The sequence below is a fragment of the Notamacropus eugenii genome, chromosome X (assembly GCF_028372415.1).
Source record: "Notamacropus eugenii isolate mMacEug1 chromosome X, mMacEug1.pri_v2, whole genome shotgun sequence".
NCBI classification, from domain to species: Eukaryota; Metazoa; Chordata; class Mammalia; order Diprotodontia; family Macropodidae; genus Notamacropus; species Notamacropus eugenii.
This window is the reverse complement of record NC_092879.1, coordinates 74,868,739-74,884,459: the sequence shown is the minus strand read 5'-3', so window position 1 is coordinate 74,884,459 and position 15,721 is coordinate 74,868,739. Positions and strand designations below refer to the sequence as shown.

The 15,721-nt window shown below is 50.8% G+C and overlaps 1 protein-coding gene across 1 annotated transcript; it reads right to left on the bottom strand.

Annotated features, from left to right (window-relative positions):
* Positions 1–100: 100 nt before the first annotated feature.
* FGF16 (fibroblast growth factor 16) lies at positions 101–14,703 on the bottom strand. Its single transcript, XM_072627210.1, has 3 exons — positions 14,026–14,703; positions 6,204–6,307; positions 101–487 (listed from the first exon to the last, which is right to left on the bottom strand). The coding sequence occupies exons 1-3, from the start codon at positions 14,300–14,302 to the stop codon at positions 242–244; spliced, it is 627 nt and encodes a 208-aa protein (XP_072483311.1). The 5' UTR covers positions 14,303–14,703; the 3' UTR covers positions 101–241.
* Positions 14,704–15,721: the final 1,018 nt, after the last annotated feature.

The window sequence follows — 15,721 nt, the reverse complement described above, 5'->3', positions numbered from 1 at the left end:
CATTCCCACTTCCCTCCCCCTCCCCCACTTGCCCCCCACACCCCTCTCCCCAAATCCCGCAACCTGTAAATACACGTTCAACGACAAGAGCTCGGCTGGATTGAGTTCAACTTAAGTGCTTCTCTGTTATCGAAGTTGTTAAAAAGGACCGGCTTGAAAGGCTATGAATATAGAGCTCAAGGACAGAACTGTGGCCCCCCCTGGGGGGCGGGGGAGGGGAAACAGAGGCCAGGTGATCATATCATCTATAGCGGAAGAGGTCTCTGGACATGGAGGGCAGTTTGGAGGAGTCAACAGGCCTGGGTAAAAAGTGGGTGAACTTCTGGTGCCGCTTAGTCCTGAAGCCCTCCCGGGGCGAGCCGTCTTTGTTCAGGGCCACATAATATTGTCTCTCCGAGTCCGAGTGCTTGTACAAGGTGGACGCGTACGTGTTGTACCAGTTCTCTTCAAACTGCTCCCGGAAAACACATTCTCTGGTGAGTTTCTTCTGCGAGGGGGGAGAAAAAGAGGCAGAGCCCATTACATTGCTTCAGAAATGGCCCAGAGAAGTTTAGATTCTACACGAGATTCCAGAGAATTGAGGACGTATACTTTCCTCTTTTCAGCAGAACTAGGAGAGACAAAGGGATGGATGTGGAGCGTTGCACATGATATCGCACTCATTTGGTCAACAAGTTGTCAATCAACAAATATGAATCCCCTGCTATATGCCAGGCCCTGTGCCAGGCTATGGAGATACAAGTACAAAAAATGAAACCATTCCTGCTCACAAGGACTTCCAGGGGGAGAACAGCATAAGCAAAAGCCTAGAGGTGGGAAAAAGTAGGTCCTGGCCTTAAATTCTGATAAAGTTAAGTTTGCCCTTAGCTCATCAACTTCTTTTCTGATTTCTCTCCCACTCCCCCTTCAAGTGCCCCCCTTCAAGCCTCCTCCCCTTCTAAAAACCCACCTCAGTAAAGAAACTTAATAGTCTTCACACTGAGGTGTCAGTGACAGAACAGCTTAGAACAAATATGAGGATGAAAATCACTCCCAAGTCTCCAATCATTTCCACTTTCCTCCCGATAGCTTGGAGGGGGTAAGTCAGGGGCTGTTATTTCCATTTTATAGTTGAGGAAACCTAGGCCCAAGGGAGGTTGACATGGCTGAGGTCACACAGTTGTACATGACCCGACCTGAGCCTCGGTTGAAAGACAGCCCCGTTTCCTCTACATAATGGGCATGGCAGCATGGTCAGGGCTTTAAGCCAATTTGTGTCTGGGTGAGGTTTCCTGGAAATGATATCCCACAGGCATCAATCACTGAATGTGTTGATTGTGCATACGAATCTCCTTCTGCTCTAGAGAAACTAGAGGAAGGGACAGCAGAAAGGTCAGGGGACCTGGGTTCAAATGCTGATTTTGTTACTTGCTCCCAGTGTGCCTTTGGACTCAAAGGTCTCTAACAAAATCTCTGAGCCAATGAGCAGGAGCCTAGAGCTATTGGCCAAAAGGATGCTGGGAGTGGGGGGAAAGGGGTGGAATTATTCATGGTCTTTGATTAGCCTGATCAGCAAAGCCAGGGCTATCTGAAGTATTAAATAGCTGAGAGGAGCTAGAAATGTGGAAAAAGAAACCTGAGAGGTGCCGTAGCAAGAGGGACTCTGGTTAGATGTGAGGAGGCACTTCCCATAACACCGATAGGCATTAAACACTAGCGTGGCAAAAGTGAAGGGAGATGGTGAAATTGCCTTCATCAGAGGGTCCCGCCTAGATGTAGGGATCTTGGATAAGTCATATTTTTCTTTGGGCTTTCCCTTCCTTGTGTATAAAATGAGATCACATTCTATGGTTTCTTAGTCCCTCTTGGCTCAGTCATTCTCTTTTCTAAAGTCCTTTTTTCCAGCTCTAAACCCTATGATGCAACTGCTTCACCCTGAGCCCCTTCTGGCTGAGGATGTATGCTAGCCTTCAGGTGGCCCCCTTGCTACCCTCTGGGGTCTCCTTGCTCAGAGAGAACTCAAGTTCCGTAAGAAGAGCGAGATTCCAGCCAAGTACACAAGCTGACAGGTAGTATGGCCTCTAACCTATAAGAGGTGAGCTATGACCTCTCCCAATGGAGGGCCCCTTGGAAGCACCTCAGCTTTGGTGGCTGGGAACTGCTTTCACCCTTGATGTGACTGCTGTTCCAGAAGGGGACAGTGATACCAAGTGCTGGGGACAGGCCTATCTCTCAGATGTCAAGAAAAAATGTCCTACTCCAAGTAAGGGTTTTAGGGGGGGAGGGGAGGTGTACTGGGAGGTAGGCAGTCTGAGAGGAGGACTGCCCTGCTGGCTCCCTAGTGTTAGAGGCATCTGGCACGGTGGGGCCTGAGCTGGTCACAGAATTGGAGGGATCCCTGAAGAATATCTAGTCCAGCCCCCTCTTGTTAAATGAGGAAGTAGGTCCAAAAGGATGATGTGATTTAGCTAAGATCTCTGGACAATGGATTTTCCCCAGCCTGGAATAGAAATTGTGACTGAAGGAAAGCCCCCCAAAGCACCTAGGTTAACAAGGGGAGGGCCCTTCCTTTCTGGCTGGCATAAAAGCTTGGGAGGTGACCCCACTCTTTGCCTGCCTCTCTCTGATGGCATTATGACCTGAGGGGGCAGGTAGCCCACAGTAAGCGGGAGTAGCACCGGTCACTTCCTTACCCTCCCTGGGCCTCTGTTTCTCTCCTCTTCAAAATGAGGAGCCAAAACTAAGTAGATGGTCTCTTTTTATCTCTGAAATTGGAGTGATCATCACCTACCTCCCTTTCTTTTTGAAACCATCAGCTTTAGGCCCAAACTGGGGAAGTATGTTTTGGAGTTAAGAAAGAATAGGAAATATTATAATCCTTATAATAAAAGAAAGATTATAATTCTTAATCTGTAAAACTGTGACTCAGTCAAAAGCTACACCTGAGGACCTAGAAGGCCACATGTGGCCTCGAGGCTGCAGGTTCCCCACGCCTGGATTAGGGCCAGGATCTAAGGATGTGTGATTTCCTGGATATTATAGAACTCCCAAATGAAGATGCTTTCTCTGCCAATGGAGATTGGCACTTTATCTGTCTAGAGAATTGACACATCAAGTGGCATGCCTTTGTGCGTCTGAGAGAAAGGCCTTGGACCCAGGGCTCCCCATTTCTGAGGCCAGGTCTCACCATTTACTATACCAGGTATCAAATACCCCACCTAACTCTAGTGTATAACCCAGACCAGAAGAATGTGGAGTTCCTGTTTGATTTTAATGTTGATGTATTAATTAAAAACAATCAATCTATAAACGTGTGGCTTTCTAAGTCTCTATGCAGTCTTTGGGGATCCTTAGGTCCACGTCCACTTTAGTGGACCCATTTCTATTTGAAATTGACATTGCTCCATCAGGCTGCCTCTCAAGAGTCAAGGAAACGGACCTCAAATCCTGCCAACTCATCTGACCTCTCAGAAGCCTGATGTGTAAAATGAGAGGACTGGAGTAAATGATTAGATGAGCCTGGCATCTCTGCCTTCACTCAAGTCACTGGCAAAAGTGGCTTAAAAGCACAAGGTCAAGCACAGATCTCTGGGATACTGTACTCATCTTCTTTCCAGGAGTCATGGGACTGTAATGGATTACTGTTTGGGTGGGGTCATTCAACCAGTCCCAAATTCATGTAACTGTATTATCAGACCCTAAGTCTCTCCATCTCATTGAAAAGCAAAGCATGAGAGACTTTTGTCAAATGCTTTGCCAATATCTAGGTAAACTCCATCTACAGTAGTCTACTGATCTCCTGGTCTGCAAACGCTATTAGAAAGAAATTGAGCACATGGGCATACCACCCATTACCACTGCCATCTAGCAAGGGTGGTTTACCAGGATATAAAATGAAGAAATGTCTTCTGTATCATCTTCGACCTCTTGGCCAGATACCTGGCCAAACCAAATGCAGATCTGCCCTGCTACCATCCCTGCCTGTGCCCTTAGCCTGAGGCATCGAGTAAAGGGTTGTGGGTTCTCTGCCAAGCTTGGCTGGGCTACAGTTCTGCTAGTAGCTGCCCTTGGGCCTGAATGGGTGGTGCTAGCCTCCCTTAGGGGCCTGCTGGCTGTGTTGACCCTGGGTTCCCAAAATTTTGTTCTCAACGCTTTTCATAGCTTTCCTTCTTTCTGCAGTTTGCAAGTGCTAGAAAGGGCACTGGACTTGGACCCATTGGGCCTGGATGCAAATCCCAGCTCTGCCAATTACTAACCACATGCCCTTGGGGACTTACTATCCCTTCTCTGGGCCTCAGTGTCCTCTTCTATAAAATGGGAGAGTTGGATTAGAAGACCCCTAAGATAGCTCTAAAATATAGCTCTAAAACTGTGACTCTGTTTCCTCTGGCACACCCTAGCAGGGTGCCCTGCTCTCTCAGGGTACCCACTACTTTCCCTTGTCCCCCTTATCCTATCATTCTAGTTGTGGAAGACAGAAGGAAAAAAGTATTTGAAGGGTAAGAGGAAAAATCTTGCTTTTGGAACCAACTAGCACATCCTTGCTCTGAGTGTCTCATCAGGCCTTAAAGAAAGGAGAAGCCTAAGCCATCACTCCCTCCCTCCCTTCCAAGCCAGTCCATATCTATCCCTGGATTGTTCTCCCAGCCTGAAACCCTGCAAGGTCATAGGATCAGATTTGGAGATCATCAAGTCCAGACCCATCATTTTACACAGAAGGAAGCTGAGATACAAAGAAGTCTGTTTAAGTGACTCGCCCAAGATATAGGTCTTCCTGACTCCAAGGTCCACCCTCTACCCACCACATCTCACACGGTCTCTGTGTGGCAGATAGCTGCTCCTTCAGAGCAAGTAGAGGCACACAGTGGGCAGCAGCCCTGGGAACCTCCCCAGCTATTGCTGGACAGAGGCCAGAGGTGTAGACACAATATTCCTCAACTGCCATCTCACCCACCGATGGGCTGCTCACCTCTAGGAAGAGAGATTGCTACCCACCCCCTTCCTTGATGTTCTAGGGGCTCTGCTGTGGTCAAAGGATGAGCAGGTAATAGCGGAAATTTCCAGAACTAAGAGAAATTTTATATGTAAGAAGAGTAGGTATCAGCCTGGATGGTACCAGTTGGCCCATCCCTCAGATCAGATCACAGCTCTGTGAGCTGGAAGGGGCTTCAAGAGATGGTACAATCCAGCTGTTTCCTTTCCTTTCAAAAAGGAGGCAAATGAGATTTAGAAAAATTAAATGACTTACAAAGGATTGCACAGCTGATAAATTACACCCAATATTCATACCCAAGTCTCCTGATTCCTCGTGCCATCCTCCTTATGCTGACTTTCCTTTGCCCCCTAATTTCTCTCTCTGACAAGCCTGTCCCAGAGCTTAGGACACTTTACTCTTAAGAGTTAATCCTTTGGATTAAATCATCCTCTATCCTCCAGGCTCCTGTTAAGGTTAAAAATGAAGCCTGAGAGAGCTGGCAGTACAAGTACTAACCCATCAGCACCCACTAGGACGGATTTGTTTGGCAGATAAGGAGAAGGGTAACTCACCAGGGAGCAGAGCCCTAAGTGGCTCTGATGGGGAAGTGAGGCTAGTCGCCTCTTACTGCTTAGGCATGGATCTCAACGTCACTCCTTACAACCTATGTGACCTTGGACGTGTCATTTAGGCCTCTCTCTAGGCCTATGATTTCTCTGTCACCAAATGAGATCCCATCCAGCTCTGACATCCCATAATTCAACAGATTTGAAGTTTGGGTGGGAAGAGAAGGTTGACAAAGAACTGAGGTGCTGAGCACTGCCTGGGCAGGCATCTGGGGCACTGGGGTGAGAATAGGGGATGAGTAAAGGCACTGGGTACCTTCATGTGGTGGAGGACAGGGGGCCTCTTCACTGATTTTGCTGAGCTCTAGGTCTATTTGAGAAGATGGGCTGGGGAGATGGGGTGGGCAACCCAGATGCAGCTACTAAGTTGATTCTTGGAAATGTGTTTCTGGTGATGATAAGAGAGATATTTTGAAATGATTTCATTGCAAAAAAAAAATTGTCCTGAAAAGGTTTTCTTGTGTCATTAGGGAAAAGTCAAAATCTGAGGCCTAAACAAACCATTCAGAAGGTATCTTCTTGTCATCTCTTCAGGAGAATCACCCCCCTCCTTTGCCAGTCCTAGGATTTCTACTATTTCCAGCTAGCCCAGTCTCAGAAGGTATGGCAGATCTTCAACTTACCGAGCCGTATAGCTCGCCACGTTCATTCATCCCTAGGTACAGGCCCGAGTCCACTCCCCGGATGCTGATCAGTCCCACAGCCAGGCTGATAAATTCCAAGATTCCTGCCATGAAGAGGGAAAACACAGTCGCCATTAATGATTCCAAGAGGAAACAAGGACCCTGGCCCTCCTCCCTTTCCTGGTCTTTCTTCCCTTCCATTATCAAAACACTTTGGTAGGTTACATGACCAAACGGTTTTTGTTTAGGAAATGGGCAAAGCCAGCCCTGGACTGAAGGGTGAGAGGGAATGGTTCAAGAGTCTTGGGGTCTAGTCCTGGCAAGGCCACTCTGTGTGCCTTCTGCCAGGGCCCTAGGCCTCTCCAGGCTTCAGTTGCTCCATCTATAAAATGGGAATAGTGATCAGTAATTTGTAGCCCTTTCCCAATCTGTTTCCTTTCCCAACTCTCAGAAATCTCCAAGAATAACCTAAAACCACACTGAAGGCATTCTTTATGAATAAGAAGGATAGAGGCAGGAGGGTCTGCACCAGAAACATTTCACAGCAAACCAGATCTTTAGAGTCACAACTGACTGTTGAGAGTCCCACGTTGCACTGTGCCAATTACAGCCTTTCATGAAGTATTTGATTAAGGCAGAGCCAAATGCCACCTTAAAAAGGCTCTCCCCCAACAGGGTGTCTCCCATGCACATGGCAAAGTCACGCAAAGTTTCTTGTAAGATGCTACAACCAAATAACTTTGTTGGGTGACCCTTCGCTTCTATTAGCATCAAATGAGAGACCAGATAGTGTCTTACCTAAAGGGGCTGGGCACTATTATAGATGACGTCTGGTACAGTCCAAATGGAAAAGGGTTGGGGGTAGGTCCTCCAGATGCTCAGGTCTGTGGATGATACTACTGACTGCCTCAAGCCCCAGAATACCACCAAGCCTCATCAATGAGCCTCTTGGTCACTCAGCCTAACTATTCACACATCAGAACCCAAGTGGATGATTGCTTGTTGTGCAGATTCCGATACATGCTTGAATGGAGAACTCAGGTTGCCTGCCCATTGGCACATATATCTTAGACCGACATGGACAATGGCTGGGGCTTACATGAAACAGGAATAGGACTGTGGGGCTGAATGCCAGGCTTTTAAGGACCTCAAACTTCTCCTAAAACAAAAGGTCATCTCCTTCACACCAATCTGTTCCTTGATGCTGGATGGCTGTGATCAAGAAATACCTGAAGAATACAAGTGAAGCTTTTGCTCAAAAGGCAATGGAGACACATTGGAGGAGAAGCAGAACAAAGGATTTCTGTCAGAGCAATATTCAACCATGAAAGAAAAGATGGTCCAGTCCCATAGTAAGAGAGACAGATAATCAACCCCACACTCCATTGGAGTTCCTAAAATGTCAAGAGAATGTGCAGAAGTCTCCCAGCAGTTGGGTTGACTCCCTGTTAAGGAGGCTGTGGTCAAGTCGTACAAGGTGGTCAGGAATGGATGGGCTGGGTTTGAGTCTGCAGTCCTGGAGGGATCCACATTAATGAGATCTCTAGCCCACTGAGTATTGACTGGGTCCTTGCCCAGGGGTACTGTGAGGAAGAGAAAGGGCTTTGATGGCAAAGCCATCATTGTGGTTAAGAATCTCAGAAGCTGCCTTTCCCGGCTGAGCACAGAACACTGGCTCACCTTCCTTTAGGGTGGCCCCTGCTTCATTTCTCCTCTCCTTCCTGGCCCTGCAGCTACCTCCAATCAATGAAAGCCAGCTGCAACACTGGGTGGGTGGGTGGGACTCATCAAATGTCAGGGCTAGCAAGGAGGCTAGACTAACATAGAATGTTAGACTGCTAGGTGGCAGAGTGAAGAATCCTGGACTTGGAGTCAGGAAGCCCTGAGTTCAAATCTAACCTGTCATTAACTAGCTGTGTCAGCCCCCATCTGTAAAATGGGGGGCAAATGGTAGCACTTACCTCACTGGGCTGTTGGAAGGATCAACAAGGCAACGTATGTGTCAAGTGCTTTGCAACCCTTTGATTGCTATATACATGCTAGCTATTAACCATTATTAGAGCTGGAAAGGACCTAGGAACATAGCATCTCATTTTACAGATAAAGGAGTGGTGACCCAGGGTGATTTGCCCCAGGTCACACACAACCAGTGGTCAAGCTCATCACTGCCATTACCCTCCTGAGAACCGACAAGTGACCTTCAAAACACATCTGGAAAAAAATGTCAGGTCCTTGGGGAGTCCATCTCACAATTCAGAGGTAAAAGGCCAATTGGAGGGGTCAGATTTACTCCTAATTTTTGAATAGTGCCTTTCTGGGCACTCTAGAATGAATATCCCTGCTTCTGCTGACATGGGTAAGGGAGGTGAGAGCCGAGATAATTTTTTTTGAACTCAGAGCTAGCCAAGCAAAGGTGGAAAGATCAGGGAGGCCCTGGGAGCATGGGAACAGAGGAAAATGGGTGGGGAGAGGGTGGGGGAAGGAACTTCAGAATAAGGCTATGGGCTGACCGCTGTTCCTATTAAGGGCTCTGGATCCAGGCTGGGTGGGCAGAATGGGCTTTTCCATGAGCCACTTCCCTCTGCCAGTCATGTGTCTCTCTTTGTTCCACATTTTCAGATGGCTAAGCTACTTTCCTACACCCTGACCCACAGGTATCTCCTGTGCTTCTACAAAGCACTATCTATGTGGTGGTCCATATTTCTAAGGTTTTTGATTTCCTAAGAACTTGGCTGACCCTGCTCCACTGACTCCTTAGGAAATCCTTGATATCCTCAGGAACCTTCTGAAATCACCTAGTCCATTTCACTGCTGCCTAGAAGGACACTGTGGAATGAGTATCTGTGGGTTTCTGGAACCTTCCGCCATTCTAAGGGTGAGGGAGGAAAGGGCACTATTTCCCCCCATAACCCATGGTAATCTCTAACAAGAGGGAGAGCAGGGGTCAAGTCCTATCTATGTCACTTATTACCTACCTATGGGTGACACTGGGCAAATCACTTGCTCTCTCTGAGTCTCAGTTTCCACCTTTGTAAGATGAAGGGCTGGCTTGCACTAGATAATGATGTCTAAGATTCTTTGCAGCTTTAAAACTAGACTTCCCTTAGCCTTAATTTAAGAATGCCTTTGTGCTGTTTAGTAATCTAACCCTGCCATTTTATGGAGGAGGAAACTTAGGACCAGAAGTTAAGTGACTCGCCCAAGGTCACACACCAAATAGCAGATCTTCTGATTCTCAATTCAGTACTTCCTCCCCTAGGCCCCCTGCTGTTCAATATAACTTGAATCCCAGAGGTGTGGGCCTGTCAGACAAGTCTTCCTCCATGTCCCTATCGCCCTATTCCTGAAGTCCCCCTGTCTTTGGGTGCCATGTCTGTTTGCCAGTTTTCCTCTTAGCTGGAGTCCACCCAAGGGGGGCCCTGCTGAGAGGCACGTGATGATGGGACAGGCATTCCTGGCACTTGACCAGCAGGAATGCAGGAGGAACAAGCCCTTTCCCCCCTTTTGGAGCTTCAGCTGGAAGTAGGTGTTGGAGGGCAAAGTTGCTAAGTGGGCAAAGTTTATCTCCAGCACTCCCTGTCAGCAGCCAGGCCTGCAACCCTCCAGGTCCAGGGCATCTGCAGACTGAAGTGGAAAGAGCTCTGGATATGCTGTCTGTACACATTGTCAAATTCAATTGCTGTAGCAACTACTTTGCTTAAGTGACTTATTTTTTTATATAAGGGAGGGGTTGGTTTGGCAGGGGGAGGGGGATTAGGTCTAGAAATGACTGTGCTATACAAACAAAAGGCAACAATTAAACTTTTAAAAAGACTAGAAGAGTTAGAGGATGTGAATTCAAGTTCAGATTCTGTTACTTCCTCCAAATGTGACCTTGGGCAAGTCTCTTCCCTTATCTGGGTTTTCTTCTATTTAAACTGAGGATCTGGATCAGCGATCTCTAATCTTTCAATCCTTCTCATTCATCTACCTCCATGATCAAAACTTAGATGTGTCCCATTCCTTCTGGATTCACTGAGGTGGTCAACAAATAATCCACACTAAACTTGAAATAACACCTTATTCAAAGAGGTTTCTAAAGAGGAAATGACCCTCAGAAGTAGATTGTTGGCTTGGAAGAGAGATTTTTGGAGGATGAGTGGACCTCTTGGTACAACCTCCAATCCAGCCATCTATCTACATTTAGGGTTCATTGTGGCCATAGCCACTGAGCAAAAGAACTCCTCATTCAGGAGCTTCGCTACTGATCCAGGCTCTCTCCCCACCCACAGTAAATAGATCCACTATCCCAGAAATTTCTGAGAAGCCTCAAGGAGAACTAAGTGTTCCTAAACAGAAGACCTGGGTTCAAGTGCTGCAGAGTAGGGGTGGGAAGTGGAAGGCAATCTTTTCTCTTCTCTTGGACTCAGTGGCTTCCTCTGGCTCCAACTCATCTTTACAGGTTTTCCACATGATATTCCCTTCACACGTCCTATGTTCCAGCCAAACTGGCCTGCCTGTGATTGTTCCCTGCCCATGGCATTCCATCTCTGGCCTCCATGTTAGTACCCAGGCTGTTCCCTATGCCTAGCATGCTGACCTTTCCCAGCTTGACCTCCTGAAACCCTTTAGGCACTGTTCAAGGCTCTTGTAATCCCCTGTCATTGGTACTCCCTGCCCTGTACCTCCAAATGACTTGATTTTACAGTTACTTATCTGGGTGAATGTTTCTCTCAGGGCATGGGTGGTTTCATTTTTGTTGCCTAGTACAGAGCCCGGCACATAGTAGGTGCCTCTTTGAATGCTTGTTGAATTGGACTGAAATGAAATGGGAATTCAGATGTTCCCATCACCTAGTTCAGGGCTGGCTGCAGAGAAAACAACTGTGTGGTCAGGCACTATATAGAACAGAGGGAAAAGTGGAGGAGCTGGGGCATCAGGGTTTGCCACCCTCCCTCCCCCAATCTCTGACCTTTCCCAGTGGCGGTATGGTTGGCACTGCCTGATGGGCATACCCCAACATCTCTGGGCTCCGAATCAGCTCCTGGCACCCTGCCCCAATGGCAGAGACTAGACTGTAACCCCCCCCCCCCCTCCATCTCATCAGCTGCCAGGCCCCTGGTGCTGCTGTCTGCCTCCCGGTCTCCAAGTACCCATTGGGAAGGCTGGGGTCCGAGTAGAACGGGCTGACTGGCCAGCCAGACAGAGATTTCAATCCTCCTGGCTACTGAATGCAGATGGGGAAACAGTCCCCCGTGCCAACACATTATTACTTGGAGTCAGGGCTGTGTTCGGGCTCAGCCGGGCTCTCTCTGAACACGCGGATTCCAGGGTAATCCTCGGGGGCCCTGCTCTCCAATTACAACAAATAGCTATTTACTTTACGGGGCCTTTGGAGACTACACCCCTTCCCCCAAAGCAGAAATCTATAATATTTTATATCTTCAGTCTGGTCTCCTTTACTCTGCTGGAATGTTGACTGCTAAAACACTTATGGAATGTTCAAGTTTCGATTTATTGAATACTCCGCCTGATTAAGTCCAAAAGGAGGGTGGGGTGGGGGGAAGGGCTCCAAAGCCTAAGCTCTCCCTCATCCTTTCCTACAAGCTAGACCAAGGTTTGGGTCTGTGTCAGGTTCAAAGTCGGCAGGGGAGGTGGATGCAAGACAACTTTGAGCAATGGTCCAGTTTCCTTTATGGGAAATCCACCAATCTGATGAGGGAAAGGCCACGGGAAGAGGTGATGCTGATTGTATCTGGGGCAGAGGTTTTTTTTAAAAAAAGAGGTAAGAGATAAGCTGGTGGAGAAGGGGAGGGAAAGACATGCTACTGGTGGTTTGGCAGGATTTGGAGCCAAAACGGATCTTTGAGATCCTCTGGTCCACCCCTCCTGGAATTTTGTGGATGGGGAAACTGAGGCCAAAAGCAGTTCAAGGGCTTGCCCTGGATCACAAGGATAGTTAAATGGAAATGAGGCATCAGCTCAGGTTCTTTGATCTCAAATCCCACTTTCTTTCCCTTTTAAATTCCCAGTTGAAAAGGAAGAAAGTTGGGTCTCTGGGGCCCTAAACAGGAATTGAAGATCAAACCCCTCCCCCAGTTGTTCATTTTGCCTTTATTTTGAGCTTGGGGATTCCTAGGCTTTAGGTACCAGGATAGCCACCCCCCAGGGCCTCAGAGTTCTATCCCTCTGTGAAGCTCTTGCTCACACACCAGCAGCCAGCCACCCCAGAATCCTTAGGCCATTCCTTCTTTGTGGAAAAACTCCAGTTCTGGGGGCAAAGGTGGAAGGGTTCCCTCCCCCGGAGAAGTGGGGAGAGCTGAGCTAAGCAAGCGACCCGCAGTGGGCCCCACCCCCTCCCGTCCCCCTTAGGGACCTGCAGAAAGTTTATACAGACACCTGCAGCCCTCAACTGAACTCCCCCCACCCCCAAACGTACTCTACTTCAGCTCAGAATGCATTTTTCCAAGATGACATAGGCCTCATTAGGGCTCCTGCCTGCTCTGAGCAGGCCAGCCCTGTCCCCAAAGCCATTTTCCAGGCTGGGCCCTGCCCTCAGACCCCTCTTGCTGTACCCCTACGCTCCTTCACGGTGCCGGCTTTTTGCTTTTCTAGTCTGGCAGGATAACTGCGGGGGGGGGGGGGGGGGGGAACGGGACGATGGGAGTGGGGGGGTAGTGGGAAGGAAGGTTTAAGGAAGATGAAGCTTGAATTTGCATCGGGCCGCTTGGGGCTAGGAAGGGTCACCTCTTCTGCTCAAGCGGATACAGAGGCTCTAGGAAGGGAAAGAGGGGTTACTGGGCCTGAGGATTGGGCTGGTTGTCACTGCACCTGCGGAATGACTTAGCACTGGGGAAAATAGGAAATTGAAAATAAAAATGGCCACATTGCTAGGGAGTGAGCACATTTGTTTAGAGACCTAATGATCTCCATCCTGGGACATGGTTTATATTAATGTGTAATTAGTTCTGTATGTGAGACAGGCGGCTGTGCCCTTTGAACAAACTGCCATGAGCTGGGCAGCCATGGGGCCATCCCATGTGCTGGGCAGAGGAGAGATACCTGTGTCTGGAGTCGGAGGGGGAGAAGTCCTTGCCAGCACTGCAGGCCCGGGCTGGGTACAGTGGGAAATGGCCTAGATTTGGAGGTACCAGACCTGACTTTGAAACCAGACTCCGTCACCCTAAAGTTCAGGCTCGGTCCCCGTCTTTGGGCAGTGCCGCCAGCTGGGAAGTTCCCACCACGCCAGCGACTTGCGGGTTCTTCTTACCCCACCCTACAAAGTGCGGTTTTCCCAAGGCTGAGGCAGAGAGCCAATATCGACACCCTCCCCATCCTCCCTCCCCCTCCCCCCTTCGCATCCCCTGGTCTGGGAAGCTGGCCTGGGTAGGGCGATCGATCAATCAATTGCCAAGCACTGACTAAGCCTGGCACTGTCAGGGGGCTCTCGCCCTCGGCTCTCCCGAAGGGGCACAGCACAGCCGAGCGCCCGAGCAAGCCAACGCAGTCCCGCCCCGACGGAGGAGGAGTCCTCGAAGGGAGCAGGGGGTTACACCTGCTTCAGTCAGGTCCCCAGGCGGGCAGCCCTACGGCTCTCCGCCACCCGGTGGGCCACCCCGCCCCCCTCCAGCCGACAGCTAACTATCCCTCCGGGTCCGGGCGCCCTGGCTCCGCGCAGTGCCCGGACTGTCCCCCCCGGCACACACAGTCTCGAGGGCAGCCAGAGGGCAGGCAGACGGCGGGTGTGCCAGTGGCCCGGCCCGCCCCGTCGCCGCCGCCGCCGCCTCCCGGAGGGCGCGGCCGCCCCCCCCCCCCCTCCGCCCCGGCCCCGTTCCCCTCTCACCGAAGCGGCTGTGGTCTTGCCGGGTGCCGTGCACGGTCCCGTTGGGAAAGATCTCCAGGTGGAAGCCGGTCCGGCAGTACAGCTGTCTACGCCGCAGGATCCCCTTGAGGTGGGCGAAGTCGGTGGGCGAGCCGCGCTGCAGCTTGCCCTCGATCTGGCCCAGCCGCTCGGTCAGGAAGCCCGGGGAGTCGGCTAAGGGCATGCTCCCCAGGGACGACGAGAAGCCGTGCACGTCCCAGTCCAGAGAGGCGCCCAGGGCCCCCCCGAGCTCGGCCATGGCCCCGGCCGCCGTGGGGGGGGTGTGAGAGAGCGTGTGCGTGTGCGGGTGTGCGAGGGAGAGCGAGTGTGAGTGAGTGTGTGCGCGCTCGGGTGTGTGCGCCGCGGGCTGGCTGCCTGGCTGGAGGAGCGGAGCGGAGCGGAGGGCGAGCGGGCGAGGGGCAGGCAGGGCGGCAGGGCTTCCCAGCTCGCGCTTCCCGACTCGCGCTTCTCCGGCTCGCGCTTCTCCGGCTCGAGCTCGGGCCGTCCCCGGGCCTCCCTCCGGGTCGTGGCCGGCCGGCCGGGGGACCTGCTCGGCTGGCTCAGCGGCGGCGGCGGCGGGGAGCGCGCTGCCGGGACGGCTGCTGCACGGCGCTGGGAACAAAAGTGGCGGGGCCCCTGGGCCTTGATCTCGGGCTGCCTTTCATCCCTCGGTGTGTCCGGCTATCGCAGGCGAACGCCACTTTATATACATCCGCACTCACTCCCCTTACATTGACATATTGGGTATTTAAATACAAGCCACACCTCACTGGCATCCCCTCCGAGATTGGTGTGCGTGGTTTGGGTTTTTTTCCCCCCTTCTCGGATCCATTTGGCTCTTTTTGGGAGAGGGGGGTGGAGAGTGAGTGAGCTTCACTCCCTCTTTTATTATGAAAAAAAAAAACGGCAGGAAAAAGCTACACATTGCAGCGAGCCATAACAGCTTTTGGCGAGTTCTTCTGAAACTGCTGATGAAATAACGGAGCCCCGTGCGCGGAGGCCGGCGGCGTCCCCAGGCATCGGGGCGTGCGTCTGATCGTCTGATGGCGTGCCTGATGGTGTGCCAAGGTGCCCCTCCACCTGGTGCTCGGGGCACGTCCCCGACTCCCCCTCCCTGTCTGCGCTCTTTTTTCCCAGGCGTCCTGACCCCAGTCGCTTTTGGACTCTCTGAGACCCAGAGAGAGAAGTCGGGCCAGGGCTGAAACATCTCCCACTCCCTCCTCCCCCCCAAACTCTATACTTGTATTTATTTAGACCTCTCTGGTCATCTGGCAGAGGACAGAACTGAGACCCAGAGGGGCCCAGCCACTTCAGAGACTGTGTGCTTCTGCTCCTGGGAGCGGGGCCTGTTTCACTTTTGCCTTTGTGTCCCAGCACGAACCACAGTGCGAGGCACGTAGTAGGCGCTTAATAAAACACTTGTTGATCGCTACACAGGTAGTTAGTGGCAAGAGCCAGGCTTTGAACCCCAGGTCCTGTGGCTCCCATCGTACCCACAGGTGGGCGGAGAGGGAGAGAGGAGACAATACATTGGGACTGGGGGATGCCTCTGAGCCCTCATGGTCACTGGGAGAGGGGCAGAAGGGAGGGAGAAAAATCTCTCAGAGGAGGGAAGATTTGCAGGGGGCGTTTCACTGAATATGGGGGGAGGCAGGGAGGAAAGTGATCTTTTTGAAAA